Here is a 15,985-nt window from a genome sequence, read left to right as displayed (position 1 = left end):
TAGCGCCCCCTACATTACAGGGAGGTATTACATGTTCTGTACACTTTACCTGTACCAGGGTTAGCTGCTCCTTTAGACATCAGGTGAGGACGACTCCATGTTACTTTTTTAGGACATTGTGTACTGTACAGGATCCTGAAGAAGCTCCTGTCCTCTACATAGACCAGCGTTTCCCAAGCAGGGTGCCCCCAGCTGTTGCAAAGCTACAACTCCCAGCATGCCCGGACAGCCTTCGGCTGTCCGGGCATGCTGGGAGTTGTAGCTTTGCAACAACTTGAGGCTCCCTGCTTGGGAAACACTGACATAGACAGTGATTACAGCTCCCAGCAGATCTTTCTTACTTTTATATGTAAGGATTTGGTTTATCTATATTAGTTATCTACTTATTTTTCTTTAATCCTCACTTTTTCCTATTTTTGGATGACATTTTGGTGCTTTTAGAACCAATTACCAGGTTTCCATAGAGTTCTGGTCTCAACATACAATGGTTTCAACATACAATGGTCGTCCTGGAACCAATTAATATTGTAACTTGAGGGACCACTGTACTTGATATTGCCTACATAGGCACAATGGCTGCAGATTCCAGTGACACACTGAATAGATATGGCTGTACTGTAATATGTGTTCTCTCCTTGAAATATTTACGGTACTACTATGACAACGGTACAGCAAATTGCATCCAGCGTTGGTGCTTCTGGAACATATGACTGTAGAATAACTATATGAATTTCACATATCAATAAAATAGATAATGTCACATAATGACAAACTCCATTGAGGATGAATAAGAACAAATGAAATACCCAAAATAATAAACCTTGTCGTTGAGCGAAGTGGTAATAGAGGATGACGGACACACTTCGACGTTTGGTGCCCACTCTTCAGCTATTTTCGTTCAGTAAAGTGTATATATACATTTTATTTGGCACTGTGCTAGACTTTAGGAAGGCCAATATGTCTTTAGATTAATGATTGAGGGAAGGGGGGGGGGGGGGTAGAGCTGGGGAACAGTCAAGGGCATAAGGGGAAGGTGTTTGGCATTACAGATCACTCTCTCCATAAAGAGCACTGGAGAAGGACATATAATCCAGAGCTCCGGAAACAGTGTCTGCACCGATGTATTTTGTCATGCGGCTGATGCAGTACTCGGCTTGTTCGGGGGGCAGCTCTCTGCGGAGTTCATCAATGGTGATGTAGCTCTGAAAACCAAAGAAGAAAAGTCAGACTGATGGAAATCTGCTTACTATTTATGCTAAAAGAAGACTTTTTTGTTTTTTTTTATTCACCAGAGTGCTATAACTTTTCAGTTTCCCATATGTGTAGTTTTCTTTATAAGTTTTACTAGTTTTGAACAATACAGTGGTCCCTCAACATACGATGGTAATTCGTTCCAAACGACCCATCGTTTGTCAAATCCATCGTATGTTGAGGGATCCGTGCAATGTAAAGTATAGGAAGCTGTACTCACCTGTCCCCGTCGCTCCGGACCAGGTCCTCACCACTCCCGATGCTGTCCCAGGGGCTCCCGATGCTGTCCCGCTGCTCCGGTGTCTTCTTCGCGATCCTCCGGTGTCTTGCGCATCTTCTGCAGGGTCCGGGCCTCGCTTTCTGGTGACGTTATTATGCTGCGGCGCCGGCGCGGCGTGCGTAGTGACGTAATAACGACGCCAGAAAGCGAGGCCCGGACCCTGGAGAAGATGCGCAAGACACCGGAGGATCGCGAAGTGGACCCGGAGCAGCGGGAATAGGTAAGCGAACCTGCCAGGGATGCTTAAACTGCTATCCGACAGCAGCTTAAGCATTTTGCGCTGTCGGATAGCAATTAATGCGATGGCCCCTACATATAAAAGCATCGTATGTCGATGCTGAGATCGACATGCGATGGCCTCTGAGAGGCCATCGTAGGTCGGGGGGTTACTGTACTATCATAGTCATAACTTTTTCTTTTTTACATTGATATAAATTGATTTAACTATTGGAAATGGAAATAAACAACTCTTAGGGTATGCTCACACTGAGGAATTGGGGCAGAATTGTTACTTTTCCACAAGAACTCACAGAGATTTTGTGCGGAATTGGCGCGGAAATCGCATGGAAATGCAGGTTTCATGCGGAGGAGGAGTATCAAGTATTTCTATTCATAAAATTTTTATTTTTTTTTTAATGCGGAAATTCCGCGCCAATTCCATGCCAATTCCTGCGCGGAAATGCTTCTGACTAAAAAAAAAAACTAACATTGATCTCTATGGGAGAATGACGCTGATTCCGCCTGAAAGAAAGAACATGTTCTTTCTTCAAGCGGAACAGACTTCCTCGTCAGAATTCTGCTTGAGGAAATTCCTCAGTGTGAACTGAGGGGCAGAAATTCTGTACAACTCTATGGGGTATGGCACTGCTGAATGAATTGGAGAGGAAAAAGCGAGCAGATTCCTCTCCAATTCCTCAGTGTGAACATACCCTTAGGCTAAGTTTCCACTTGGTTTTCTTTCTGGCAGTTTTTGGAAAACCGCCACTGCAGTTTTTGAGCCAAAGTCAGAAGTGGATCCATAAGGGAGGAAGCGTATAAATCCTTCCTTTATATTTCCAATTCCTTTTGAATACACTTCCGGCTTTGACTCAAAAACTGCACTGGCAGATATCCAAAAACTGCCAGAAAGAAAACCAAGTGGAAACCTAGCCTGAAGAGTAGAGATGAGCGAACTTACAGTAAATTCGATTCGTCACGAACTTCTCGGCTCGGCGGTTGCTGACTTTTCCTGCATAAATTAGTTCAGCTTTCCGGTGCACCGGTGGGCTGGAAAAGGTGGATACAGTCCTAGGAAAGAGTCTCCTAGGACTGTATCCACCTTTTCCAGCCCACGGGAGCACCTGAAAGCTGAACTAATTTATGCAAGAAAAGTCATCAACTGCCGAGCCGAGAAGTTCGTGACGAATCGAATTTACTGTAAGTTCGCTCATCTCTACTGAAAAGGTTTTTGTTTGCCATTTTTTCCTTTCTTTTACCTCGTCCATAATGCAGTTTAAATAATGTGTTAAAGGGGTATTCCAGTGAAAAAAAAATTTTTCATATCAACTGGCACCAGAAAGTTAAACAGATTTGTAAGTTACTTCTATTTAAAAATCTTAATCATTCCAGTACTTATCAGCTGCTGAAGTTGAGTTGTTCTTTTCTGTCTGTCTCAGGAACTGTCCAGAGTAGGAGCAAATCCCCATAGCAAACCTCTCCTGCTCTAGACAGTTCCTGAGACAGACAGAGGTGTCAGCAGAGAGCACTGTAGTCAGACAGAAAAGAACAACTCAACTTCAGCAGCTTATAAATACGGGTAGGATTAAGATATTTTACTAGAAGTAATTTACAAATCTGTTTAACTTTCTGGAGCCAGTTGATGTGAAAAAAATAGTTTTTCACTGGAATACTCTTTAATTTTATGGTACGGGTGGTTTGATAGAATATACGTGTGTTTTATACTGTGCACTTCATTTTTAATCCCACTAGCCCATACAACCAATCAGATCTTTTCTTTAATTTTCAAAAAGGCCTCTCAAAAATTTTACAAGCAATCTGATTGGTTGCTATGGGCAACTGGTCAACTTTACTTCTGTACAGGTTTTGATACATTAATATGTCAGTATGGCAAAGCATAATTGCCTGTTGATTGGAAACTTCATCCTCAATCTACCTAAATGCTACAATTGCTATTGGCATCTGGGGTGGTGGTGGTGTGTGAAATAGCCATGAAATAGCCGAGATAGCCAAGGTACCGTATATACTCGAGTATAAGCCCAGTTTTTCAGCACGATTTTTCGTGCATAAAACGCACCCCTCGGCTTATACTCGAGTGAACTCTCCGCCTGTCGATCCCTTCTCAGTGGTCTTCAACCTGCGGAACTCCAGATGTTGCAAAACTACAACTCACAGCATGCCCCGACAGCCATCGGCTGTCCGGGCATGCTGGGAGTTGTAGTTTTGAAACATCTGGAGGTCCTCAGGTTGAAGACCACTGCGGCCTTCGTCATCATCCAGACCCACCTTTTGTTTTCTACTCCCCTCCCCTTAGTGGGAAGGAAGGGTGAGCTGGTCCGGGCCATCTATGCTGCAGGGACCGTCCGGTGGGGAGGGTTAGTCGTTCTGGGCTGTCCATATTCACCGGGAGGCCCTCTTCTCCACTCCGGGCCTGCCCTGGACTAGTGACGTTGCCTTGACGACGACGCACAGGGACGTCCGTGCGCAGCAGACGTTCGTCATGTCCCTGCGTATGAACGTCCCTGTGCATCGTTGTCAAGGCAATGTCACTAGTCCAGGGCAGGCCCGTAGCGGAGAAGAGGGCCTCCCGGTGAAGACGGTGGCCGATGGCTGTCTGGGCATGCTGGGAGTTGTAGTTTTGCAACATCTGGAGGTCCGCAGGTTGAAGACCACTGATGAAGGGATTGACAGGCGGTGATGATGAAGGGGGGGGGATGATGACGAGAGTGATGATGAGGGGGTGTTAATGACGGGGGTCTGGATGATGACATGGGGGGATGATGTATTTCCCACCCTAGGCTTATAGTCGAGTCAATAACTTTTCCTGGGTTTTGGGGGTGAAATTAGGGGCCTCGGCTTATATTCGGGTCGGCTTATACTCGAGTATATACGGTAGGTTTCCCTGATCTCAGCCATTATTGTAGGAGCCCGGCTGTCAATTACATCTGTGTGATTATCATATATTTTTTAAAGTGTACATCATGGTTGCTTCATGTACAGTAAAGCCATCTATAGCATAAAGTTACTTTCTTAGTATGACAAATTGACGTTATTAGTCTGAGAAATTAAACACACAATTCTGGGCTTGTTTATGTCTCTACTGACCTTATCTGATGCCAAGATCTTGAATGAGGCCATAACTTGTTCAGCAGTGTCTGTTTCTGCTGTCTCCCGGGTCATGAAGTCAATGAAGGCCTGGAAGGTCACAACTCCTGTGTTGTTGGAGTCAACCAATGTCATGATGCGAGCAAACTCAACCTCACCCTAAGATATGAAGAAACCATATTAGAATTGTTTATACGTTGACAAAAACAGAACTTTCAAACTTGTGTACTATTATTCCGTTTTTTGGTCAACGTCTTACCAGATCATAACCCATGGAGATCAGGCAAGCACGGAAGTCATCAGGATCCATCATGCCATTCCTCTTCTGTAGGTAAAAGAGAACAATATGTATTGTTATCTCAAAAAATCTTTAAAATAACCCACATGTTACTGCAGAGGTCGAAGGTTCTTATGAACATAAACAGATAAACAGCTTGTTCCTCCCTATTCTTAAATAAATGAGATTATAATATTTACAAGGGTGTACTAGCACAATGGCAGACCATGAGGCTGCTCTGGGGGCCTTGAAGAAAAGGGACACAGCCCCAGTTAGTTGAATTCCTTTTTCTATTGGCGAAAAAACGGTGCAGAACTGCTCTTTCCAGTTATCTGCATTGTCAACAAATGAGAAGGCTAAACTTTGACCCGTATCCAGTTTTGTGGCCGGACCTAAAACCATTGTATACTACGGTTTTAGGTTCGGTCACAAAACTGGATACGGGTCAAAAATGAGCCGACGAGAGTCACTGTTTGACTATGGTCGGCTAATTAAAGTGAATGGAGTTTAGCGCTGGTCAGGCTGGGGTACGGGAGCGCCCGGTTTGCCCCTCCCCCAGCCGGATCCGGCACCCGTAGTGTAAAACCGAGATGTGAATGCAGCCTAAGATGGGGAAATTGACCAATGAGTCATGGAAAGAGTCATGAAAAGAGAAATAAAACAAAATAAAAAACAGACCTTGGGGACAAAATCATACACCATAATAAGGGGCCCAGTTTAACCTTTGCTATGGGGCCTGTTCTCTCCAATGTATGCCACTGAATACTTATGTATATTATTACTTCTAGAGCAGCAACGTAAGACTGTTTTAAACTATACGTACCTAAATATTGTTTAATGCAAAAAAATTATAAGAATAATGTTTATATTTTTAGCTCTTGTTGATAGGGAGCGCTCACCCTATCAAAGTGGTTGAATGATGCACGGAACTCGTTCATCTGTTCTTGGCTGATGCCCTTAGCATCGCGGGTCAGAATCTGGTTTTCAACTTCATTGATGGTCCTAGCAATTGTAGTGAGGAGTTGCTCCCATCCCACACGAATGTGCTGAGGAAAAGGCAGAAAGCAATATAAAATAATGTGAATGGAACAAATCAATATTTGGAGCAAAACTATATTTAGCCAACTTGATTGACTATAAAGAATGGTCATTTAAAATACAGATAAAAACTTATCTAAAACCAGACTTACCGGGTGCTCGAATACCATAATGTTTCCTTCAAAGATTCTTTCAAAGGGTTTGTCTGTCTTGGACAATCTGTACAAAGGATCTCCTAACATAACTCTTTAGTGGTCAGCTATAATTTAATGAAGGATCTGGCAGTAGGTGTTCGATAACCCAGTGCCACCACATGGAAATGAAGTATTACACATGAATAGCCTAGGTAATAGGCTGAGTAAGGCACAGATAAGCCAGGTCCTCCAAACTAAAGATGGCTGTAAATGTTGGCACCCCTGAAATTTTTCAAGAAAATGAAGTATTTCTCACAGAAAAGGATTGCAGTAACACATGTTTTGCTATACACTTGTTTATTCCCTTTGTGTGTACTGGAACTAAACCAAAAAAGGGAGGAAAAACTCAAAAAATGGGCTGGACAAAATTATTGGCACCCTTAACTTAATATTTGGTTGTACACCCTTTGGAAAAAATAACTGAAATCAGTCGCTTCCTATAACCATCAATAAGCTTCTTACACCTCTCAGCCGGAATGTTGGACCACTCTTCTTTTGGAAACAGCTCCAAGTCTCTCTTCTTGGAAGGGCGCCTTTTCCCAACAGCAATTTTATGATCTCTCCACAGGTGTTCAAGGGGATTTAGATCTGGACTCATTGCTGGCCACTTCAGAACCCTCCAGCACATTGTTGCCATCCATTTCTGGGTGCTTTTTGATGTATGTTTGGGGTCATTGTCCTGGTGGAAGACCCAAGTTCTTGGATGCAAACCCAGCTTTCTGACACTGGGCTGTACAGTGCAACCCCAAATCCGTTGGTAATCTTCAGATTTCATGATGCCTTGCACACATTCAAGGCACCCAGTGCCAGAGGCAGCAAAACAACCCCAACACATCATTGAACCTCCACCATATTTCACTGTAGGTACTGTGTTCTTTTCTTTGTAGGCAATTTTTGGTAAATAGTAGAATGATGTGCTTTACCAAAAAGCTCTGTCTTGGTCTCATCTGTCCACAAGACGTTTTACCAGAAGGATTTCGGCTTACTCAAGTTTTTGGCAAAATGTAGTCTTGCTTTTTTATGTCTTTGTGTCAGCAGTGGGGTCCTACTGGGTCTCCTGCCATAGCATTATGTTACGGTGAGCGCTCCATCCGGTCACACTGGCCATGAGCACTCTCTCCATCTGTCCTCTGGCGGGTCCAGGATTTGCATCGCGGGACGTGCCCGCATGCGAATTTCGGGCTGTCACTCACTTTTTTCTTCTGCTATTTCCTCCGTACTCTCTCATCGCTGGCGTGTGCGCCCCGCCTCCGAGGGCGCGCTCGCACCAGAGCTCTGAGTTTTAAATGGCCAGTGTGCCCTTGATTATTGTTTGCACCTGTCCCTTCTCTATAAGTATGTGCACCTCCCACAATCCCTTGCCGGATCTTTGTGTGCCCAGTGCCCTAGAGAAAGCATTTATTGTGTCTTGCCTTACCGTGTTCCTGACCTACCCGCTCCGGGCCCTGACCTTGCTCCTTTGCCGCCTGCCTTCTGACCCCTTGCTACCTCCCTGTTCTCGCTCCCATGCCACCTGCCCTGACCTTCTGCTATCCTGACTGCGAGTTTTCATATTCCTCCTGTGCCACGTCTTCTACTCAGCAGCCTGTGTGGATGAGTCGTGTCAGGAGTAGCAACCTGGGTGCCGTCTGCTGCAGCAAGTCCATCCCGCTTTCCGGCGAGCTCTGGTGAAAACCAGCGACATCTTAGACTCCGCTCCCTGACACGGCCCAAGCCATCATCCACACAGGCTCAGCAGATCTACTCCTTCCTTGCCACTTACATGTTTCATTTCATTTAAATGTCGATGGATAATTTGCGCTGACACTGATGCTCCCTGAGCCTGCAAGACAGCTTGAATATCTTTGGAACTTGTTTGGGGCTGCTTATCCACCATCCAGACTATCCTGCATTGACACCTTTCATCAATTTTTCTCTTCTGTCCATGCTCATGGAGATTAGCTACAGTGCCATGGGTTTCAAACTTCTTGATAATGTTGCACACTGTGGACAAAGGCAAATCTAGATCTGTGGAGATGGACTTGTAACCTTGAGATTGTTGATATTTTTCCACAATTTTGGTTCTCAAGTCCTCAGAAAGTTCTTTTCTCCTCTTTCTGTTGTCCATGCTTAGTGTGGCACACACAGACACACAATGCAAAGACTAAGTGAACTTCTCTCCTTTTTATCTGCTTTCAGGTGTGATTTTTATATTGACCACACCTCTAACTTGCTCCAGGTGAGTTTAAAGGATCATCACATGCAATGTTATTTTTCCACAATTTTGAAAGGGTGCCAATAATTTTGTCCAGACCATTTTTGGAATTTGGTGTGACATTTGCTTTTTTCCCTCCCTTTTTTGGTTTAATTCCAATACACAGAAAAGGAATAAACGTGTATAGCACAACATGATGTGTTACTGCAATCCTTTTCTGTGAGAAATACTTTATTTTCTTGAAAAATTTCAGGGGTGCCAACATTTACGGCCATGAATGTAACCGCTAGGATCCCTTGAAATCTTGAGAATGGGGACCCGTATTTCCTGTTGGAATGTAGGGGCAGTCATGCATCTACACTACTGCTCCATTCATTCTCTATGGGAGCTGCTGCAGACAGGTCTCATAGAGAATGAATAGAGTACTGGTGTGCAAATCATTTGTATAGCGACTCATGTCCCTATTCTCGAGATCACAGGGGCCACGACAGTCTGACTCCCGGCAATTATACACTTATCCCCATCCTGTGCATAAGGGGTAAGTCTTATTTTTATCCAATACATTTGTAATGTTTATGGCAGAACAGCAGAATACAAAGCAAATAATTTGCTGATCATAGATATATTGTAGTTAAAGGGGTACTCCGCCCCTAAACATCTTATCCTCTATCCCAGGGGTCCTCAAACTTTTTCAACACGGGGCCAGTTCACTGTCCCTCAGACCGTTGGAGGGCCGGACTATAGTTAAAAGAAAAAAAACTATGAACAAATTCCTATGCACACTGCATATATCTTATTTTGAAGTGAAGAAACTAAACGGGAACAAATTCAACATTTAAAATGAAGAATAAGTAATATATATATACAGTGCTACAAAAACAATATACCAGCAATAACTTTGCCTACACAGAGACATACAGACTGCACTGCCCATCAATGCAGTCTGATCAATGCCCATCAATGCAGTCTGATTGGTGGAACTCCGCTTTTACCCCAGGCTCTCACTGGTGCGGGTGCCCTTTAACAGAGAGGCCTACCCAAACTATATAGGGGGCTCCATATAATTTGGGTAGGCCCCTCTGTTAATAGTTGCCCCCATAGTTGTGGTAGGCAAAACGATCTGTGCCCTTCACATATAGCAATAATGCCCCATCATGTGCCACCACATATAATAATAATAATAATAATACTTATGAACTGTTCTGTGCCCCCCACATAGTAATTAAGTCAGTCCTGTTCCCCTCACATAATAATGTCCTTTATCCTGTGCCCCTAACATATAATGCCCCTGTCCTGCCCCCTCAGGGGGCATTATATTGAGGGGCCATGAGGGGGCAATATATGTGAGGGGCACAGCACAGGGGGCATTATATGTGTGAGGCACATGACAAGGGGCCCTCTTGTCATGTGTCCCTCACATATAATGCCCCCTGTCATGTGCCCCTCACTTATAATGCTCCCTGCCATGTTTCTCTCACATTAAATGTCCCCTTTTATGTGCCCTAAGTTCCATAATGCCCTGTGTACTATATAGTGCACCTGTGGTGTTTCCTACAGCTTACCACACACACACTCTCTCTCTGTCTCACACACACAAACTCACACACACACTCCCTTACACTCACACTCCGTAGGATCTTACCAAAAGATAGACTTAGCTAGCCCAGCCTACAGCTTACTTGAACTGTGCGAGCTGCGGGGACGTGATTTCCTGGCACCGGCCGCTCTGCAGGGGATCGCGTCCCCGCCGCTCACACGCTGCTGCAAGCAAGGAGCAAGCAGCGTGTGAGAAAGATGGGTGAATAGTGGAGCGGGAGCTTAAAGCTCCCGCTCCACCTTGCTAGAGTATGGGGGGGGGGCAATTGCCCCCTCCTGGATCCACCATTGGATGGCGGCCCTGCCCGTCAGGCCGGATAGATGTCCTCGGCAGGCCACATGTGGCCCGCGGGACGTAGTTTGAGGACCCCTGCTCTATCCAAAGGATAGGGGAGTAGATGTCTGATTGTGGGGGTCCGGCTGCTGGGACCCCGTGAGATCTCCGGCGCGGCACCAAAGTCATCCGGTGTACCAAGTGAACTCTACTTCGTGCCGGATGACGGGCAACCACAGCCTTCACGCGCCCTCCATTCATGTCTTTGGGAGGAGGCGTGACCACTCTGTATTAGCCGTCATGTCCCCTCCCATAGACATGAATGGAGGGGGTGTGGTGTGATGTCACAAACATGGAAGCTCCAAGCTTCCATGTTCAGAACACCACAGTGCCGGCCCAGAGATTTCGGCGGGTTCCAGCAGCCGGACCCCCGCGATCAAACATCTTATCCTCTGGATAGGGGATGAGATGTCTAGGGGCGGAGTATCCCTTTAATTGGCAGAAATAACATCACAGCTTAGTTTACTCCTTAAAGATTGGTAAGACATTTCTAAATTTCCTTACCTCCATACTGTAGTTGGTGTGTTTGTTGTCAAAGATCAGAGACTCTTGGATGAGTTGATGATCTCCCTCAAGTTTATCAATGTTGGTCTTGTAGGAGATAATATTCTGTTCATATTGCTTAAGGTGGTTCATCTGGTCTTCCAGAGAACTGCTAATGTCCACAGATATGCGACCAATCTCCTAAATATAGGTAAGTAAACAGAAATGCCAAAATTATGAAAAGTCATAATGACCAATAACACGTTTTCCAACAAAATACCATGCATATTCTCAGCAAGAAACACTTTCCTTACTTCGTATTAGGATAGCCAAACATGCACATGTGATCATTTTCCAATCCAGGGTATATAATCAAGTGCATTTGGCTGTTTCTGGACCTTTTATTTGCATTATAGGAAAATGATCACACATTATCAGACATGGCTAAATGATCATTTTATTGTTGAAAACCCACTTTAAACTACTGGATGTTACGAGCTCCTACTGGTATTCAACTGATATGGACATTTGGGAGGAGCATTTTAGAGCATGTCCTTTTCAGCTAGATGCCAGACACAACAAACTCTGAGGAAAGTAGTTGTATTTAGGGAGCTCTTAACACCTTGTATAACACATAATGGGGTTTATTTACTAAGTGTGGAGTGGAGTTTTCTTTGTGGGTTTTGATTCCCGACAGGTATTTTCCCAAGGTATTTACTAATGTTTCCCTACGTTTTGCTTTTTTTTTGCAATGTTTTTCCGAGCTAAAATCCAACACATTTTATGTGGAAACCTTAGTAAATATGTTGGTATTTTCTCCCGTGGCCACGTCCTTTTTTTTTTATTTTTCTTTCTTTTGGTCGCAAATTGTGTTGCACGGAATGTGCGACACTATTTGGGCGCAAAACCCGAGAAAAAACAGCCGGGATTACGTTAGTAAATAACCCCCAATGTTATAGATTTCCTTGTTTAAGGCTATGGCCACATGTAACAAAAATTTTGCATACAATACATACACTGTATGCATTGCCACTCGCTACATTTGTTGGGCCAAGGGTAAGTGTACAGTAGTCCATCAAGTTCAACCTATATCCCTAATGAGTACCTACTGAGTTGATCCAGAGGTGTAACGCTGAGCGCTCTGGGTCCCGCTGCTTCCCCGGAGCGCTCGCGGCTTTACTCTGCTTGCAGCGCTCCGGTCGGCGCTGCTGACCGAGAGCGCTGCTACCCTGTCACCGGAAGGGATGCGATCCACGAGTCGGGACGTGCCCGCTCACGGATCGCATCCCATGTCTCTTCTCACCTGCCCCATCCTTCCTCTGTCCCGGCGCGCGCGGCCCCGCTCTCTAGGGTGCGCACGCGCCGGCTCTCTGAAATTTAAAGGGCCAGTGCACCACTAATTGGTGCCTGGCCCAATCAAGTTCAATCACTGTTTTCCCTATAAAACATCACTTCCCCTTCCTGTCCCTGCTGGATCTTGTTGCCTAGTGCCTAGTGAAAGCGTTCCAGTGTGTCCTTTGCCTGTGTTTCCAGAATCTTTGCTGTTGCCCCTGACTACGAACCTTGCCGCCTGCCCTGACCTTTCTGCTACGTCTGACCTTGCCTTGCCTCGTCCTTTTGTACCGCGCCATCTCAGCTGCCAGAGAGGTTGAGTCGCTACTGGGTGGAACGACCAGGGGGTTACCTGCCGCAGCAAGTCCATCCCGCTTTGCGGCGGGCTCTGGTGAATACCAGTAACCCCTTAGACTCCGTTCCCCTGGTACGGCCCACGCCATCACCTCTCTGGCACAGAGGATCCACTTCCAGTGTCCTCACCCTCCGCCAGTCCGGATCCTGACAAGAGGAAGGCAAAACCCTCATCTTAGAGGTAAAAATTCCTTCCCAACTCCAAATATGGCAGTCAGAATAAATCCCTGGATCAACATTCTGTCCCTATAAATCTAATATACATAACCAGCGATGTTATTACAGTGCAAACTGTATCCCACACCAGTACAGGAACTTGGAGTTTGAGCATAAGTAGGAGTCTCTGCTCCTGTACATATAGTACATTTTAAAAGTTAAAAAAGTAAATGTATTTTAATTTTCAGTTGTGCATTTTGCTGTAGATCTGCAACATATCCAAAGCAAAATTCACAACATCTGTGGACCTATTACAGATTTTGCCTTACCCATTAAAGTCAATAGGGAAAATTTGCAATAAATACACAGCATGTCCGCAATGAGCAGGCTGCATATTTAAAGGAGTTATCCAGGAAAAAACTTTTTTTATATATCAAATGGCTCCAGAAATTTAAACAGATTTGTAAATTATTTCCATTAAAAAATCTTAATCCTTTCAGTACTTATGAGCTTCTGAAGTTAAGGTTGTTCTTTCCGGTCTAAGTGCTCTCTGATGACACGTGTCTTGGGAACCGCCCAGTTAAGAAGAGGTTTGCTATGGGGATTTGCTTCTAAACTGGGCGGTTCCCGAGACACGTGTCATCAGAAAGCACTTAGACAGACTGGAACAACCTTAACTTCAGAAGCTCATAAGTACTGAAAGGATTAAGATTTTTTATAGAAGTAATTTACAAATCTGTTTAACTTTCTGGAGCCATATATATATAAAGTTTTTTCCTGGATAACCCCTTTAAAATTTGTTCTAACTGCAGGTCTATTTCAGTTGCAGATTTTTTCCACAGCATGTGGGTGAGATTTACAAAGATGCATCAATTTAGCTGGTACTGTAAACGCATATCTGCAGCATTTCTGCCATGTGTGACTGTAGTCTAAAGGATCTTGCAACAGTGGAACATTAATTAAGTATTTAGAGGATGATGCATTAATCCTTACATATCGCTACCAAAGCTTTGATGTTGTAGAACCAACCTCTATCTTGGTCTGGATCCAGGGCCCAATGACATTGGCTTGTGCTGCAAATTGACGACGCAGGCGTTCATTAGCCTGTTGACGGGCAAGCTCCTCCTGCAGGATTTGGTCTCTGTGGGGAACCAGTTGTTTCACCTATTAAAAGAAAAAAAAAAGGTTTAATTATTTAAAGCATTACTGTCATTAGAAACAACTTTTTTTTCCATCCTTAAAAACAAAGCATTTTCCTAATATACTTCACAAAAAAAAAGTTTGGTTGCTAAAGATGTGAAAACAGGTTTTAAAAAATGGCCACTAGGAGTCTCTGTCTTTTTAATTTTGCAAACGAACCCTGAAAATTCAGCTTTTTTGGTCCATTAAAAAAAGGACCGAAACATCTAAGGGGACGGGGGAAGGAGGTGTGGTATCTCCATTCTGTGCCTCAGAACACAGAAAAGATGGAAAACACTTTTTTTTTTTATATATATATATATATATATATATATATCAACTGGCTCCAGAAAGTTAAACAGATTTGTAAAGTACTTCTATTAAAAATCTTAATCCTTCCAGTATTTATCAGCTGCTGTATGCTTCAGATGAAGTTATATAGTTCTTTTCTGTCACAGTGCTCACTGCTGCCACATCTGTCTGTGTCAGGAACTGTCTAGAGTAGGAGCAAATCCCCATAGCAAACCTCTACTGCTCTGAACAGTTCCTGACACGGACAGATGTGTCAGCAGAGAGCACTGTGGTCAGACTGAAAAGAACAACTCAACTTCCTCTGTAGCATACAGCAACTGATAAATACTGGAAGGATTAAGATTAAATAGAAGTAATTTACAAATCTGTTTTTCTTTCTGGCACCAGTTGATTTGAAAAAAGAATTGTTTTCCACTGGAGTACCCCTTTAAGAAGAGAAGCATTCACATGCACAGTGACAAACAATACAAGGTTTTAAACTATTATTTATATGCAAAATGGTCATTTTATGAACTTATTTCTTATGTATTTGCACCATATAGGTTCCAAATGGCTGCTTTAGGGTTATACATAAGCATTCATTTTGGTTACAAAGCTGTAGAAATGTAAAAATCTTTATTTTTTGGCACAAAATGCAAGTTTGTCTTCTTTCCTCACACCATATAGTTTTACATGGCTGCATAAGAGTCATATAGAACATGCATTTAGGCAGAAAACTTTGCAAATGTAAAAAGGTTTGTGCAGCCCTCATGACAGGGGGGAGGGAGGGGAAGGAGAGGAGGGAGGGGGAGGGGAGGAGCTCATCATGCTCCAGGGGAAATGCCCCCCAGCCTCTCAGAGAAATTCAGAAAGACTCATCACAGTAATACATAGATCAAATGGTATTTTACATATTAACACATGCATATAATTATACATACAGGTCATAGGGCACATTACTACACTGATTTAAACATTTTTTTTCTTAATAATGACAGTAACACTTTAAACTTCTAAAATATTCCATAAAGATTCATATAGTTCTTTTATTCTTTGTTCACTTACCGACTCCCACTTATTGGCAATATCAAGGTGGGTTAGGACGGTGTATGGGTTAATTCCAGATAACTTAATTCCGTAAGTCTGAGCAATTTTCTGAATTTCAGCCTGGATGCCCAAAATTGAAATTTTTTCCTTGTCAGCCTCAGGAAGAGTGGCCTTGAACTGTTCATGTGCTGTAATGAGGCTCTACAATTAAAAAAATAAATCAAGCCGATATAATAAATGTCGCTGTGATAAAAAGCAGAACATAGAACATACAACAATACAAAATAAATAAATCCCTCCCCAGATTTCCTCCTTTACTATTCTTATTACCTTTGATCATTTTGATCTCTTATTTCAATCAAAACTGTTATATATATATATATATATATATATTATTTTTTTTATATATATATATATATATATATATAAAAAAAAATAAAGAAAGCTTGTGTGTCCCTTAAAGGGGTACTTCGCTGCTCAGCATTCGGAACAAAATGTTTCGAACACTTAGAGCCAGCGCTGGGGCTTGTGCCATCACGGCCCCGCTCCCCTTGTGACATCACATCCTGCCCCCTCCATGCAAGTCTACGGGAGGGGACGTGGCGGCCACCACGCCCCCTCCCATAGACTTGCATTGAGGGGGCGGGACATCACAAGT

The 15,985-nt window shown here is 43.6% G+C and overlaps 1 protein-coding gene across 5 annotated transcripts in view; it reads right to left on the bottom strand.

The window, feature by feature from the left end:
- Positions 1-282: 282 nt before the first annotated feature.
- The window catches only part of ACTN3 (actinin alpha 3), a 92,270-nt gene continuing 76,567 nt past the window's right edge, over positions 283-15,985 (bottom strand). For all 5 annotated transcript variants that reach the window (XM_056527374.1, XM_056527375.1, XM_056527376.1 and 2 more), the window contains 7 exons: positions 15,346-15,528; positions 13,840-13,974; positions 10,990-11,169; positions 6,029-6,175; positions 5,112-5,177; positions 4,853-5,011; positions 283-1,202 (listed from right to left, as the gene is read on the bottom strand). In XM_056527374.1, coding sequence (XP_056383349.1) covers positions 1,044-1,202; positions 4,853-5,011; positions 5,112-5,177; positions 6,029-6,175; positions 10,990-11,169; positions 13,840-13,974; positions 15,346-15,528 — 1,029 coding nt within the window. In that variant the 3' untranslated portion in view covers positions 283-1,043. The remainder of the gene's footprint in view (positions 1,203-4,852; positions 5,012-5,111; positions 5,178-6,028; positions 6,176-10,989; positions 11,170-13,839; positions 13,975-15,345; positions 15,529-15,985) is intronic.

The sequence above is a fragment of the Hyla sarda genome, chromosome 6 (genome assembly GCF_029499605.1).
Source record: "Hyla sarda isolate aHylSar1 chromosome 6, aHylSar1.hap1, whole genome shotgun sequence".
Lineage (NCBI taxonomy): Eukaryota > Metazoa > Chordata > Amphibia > Anura > Hylidae > Hyla > Hyla sarda.
The sequence above is the reverse complement of the archived record's forward strand: the minus strand, read 5'-3'. Positions and strand labels throughout refer to the sequence as shown.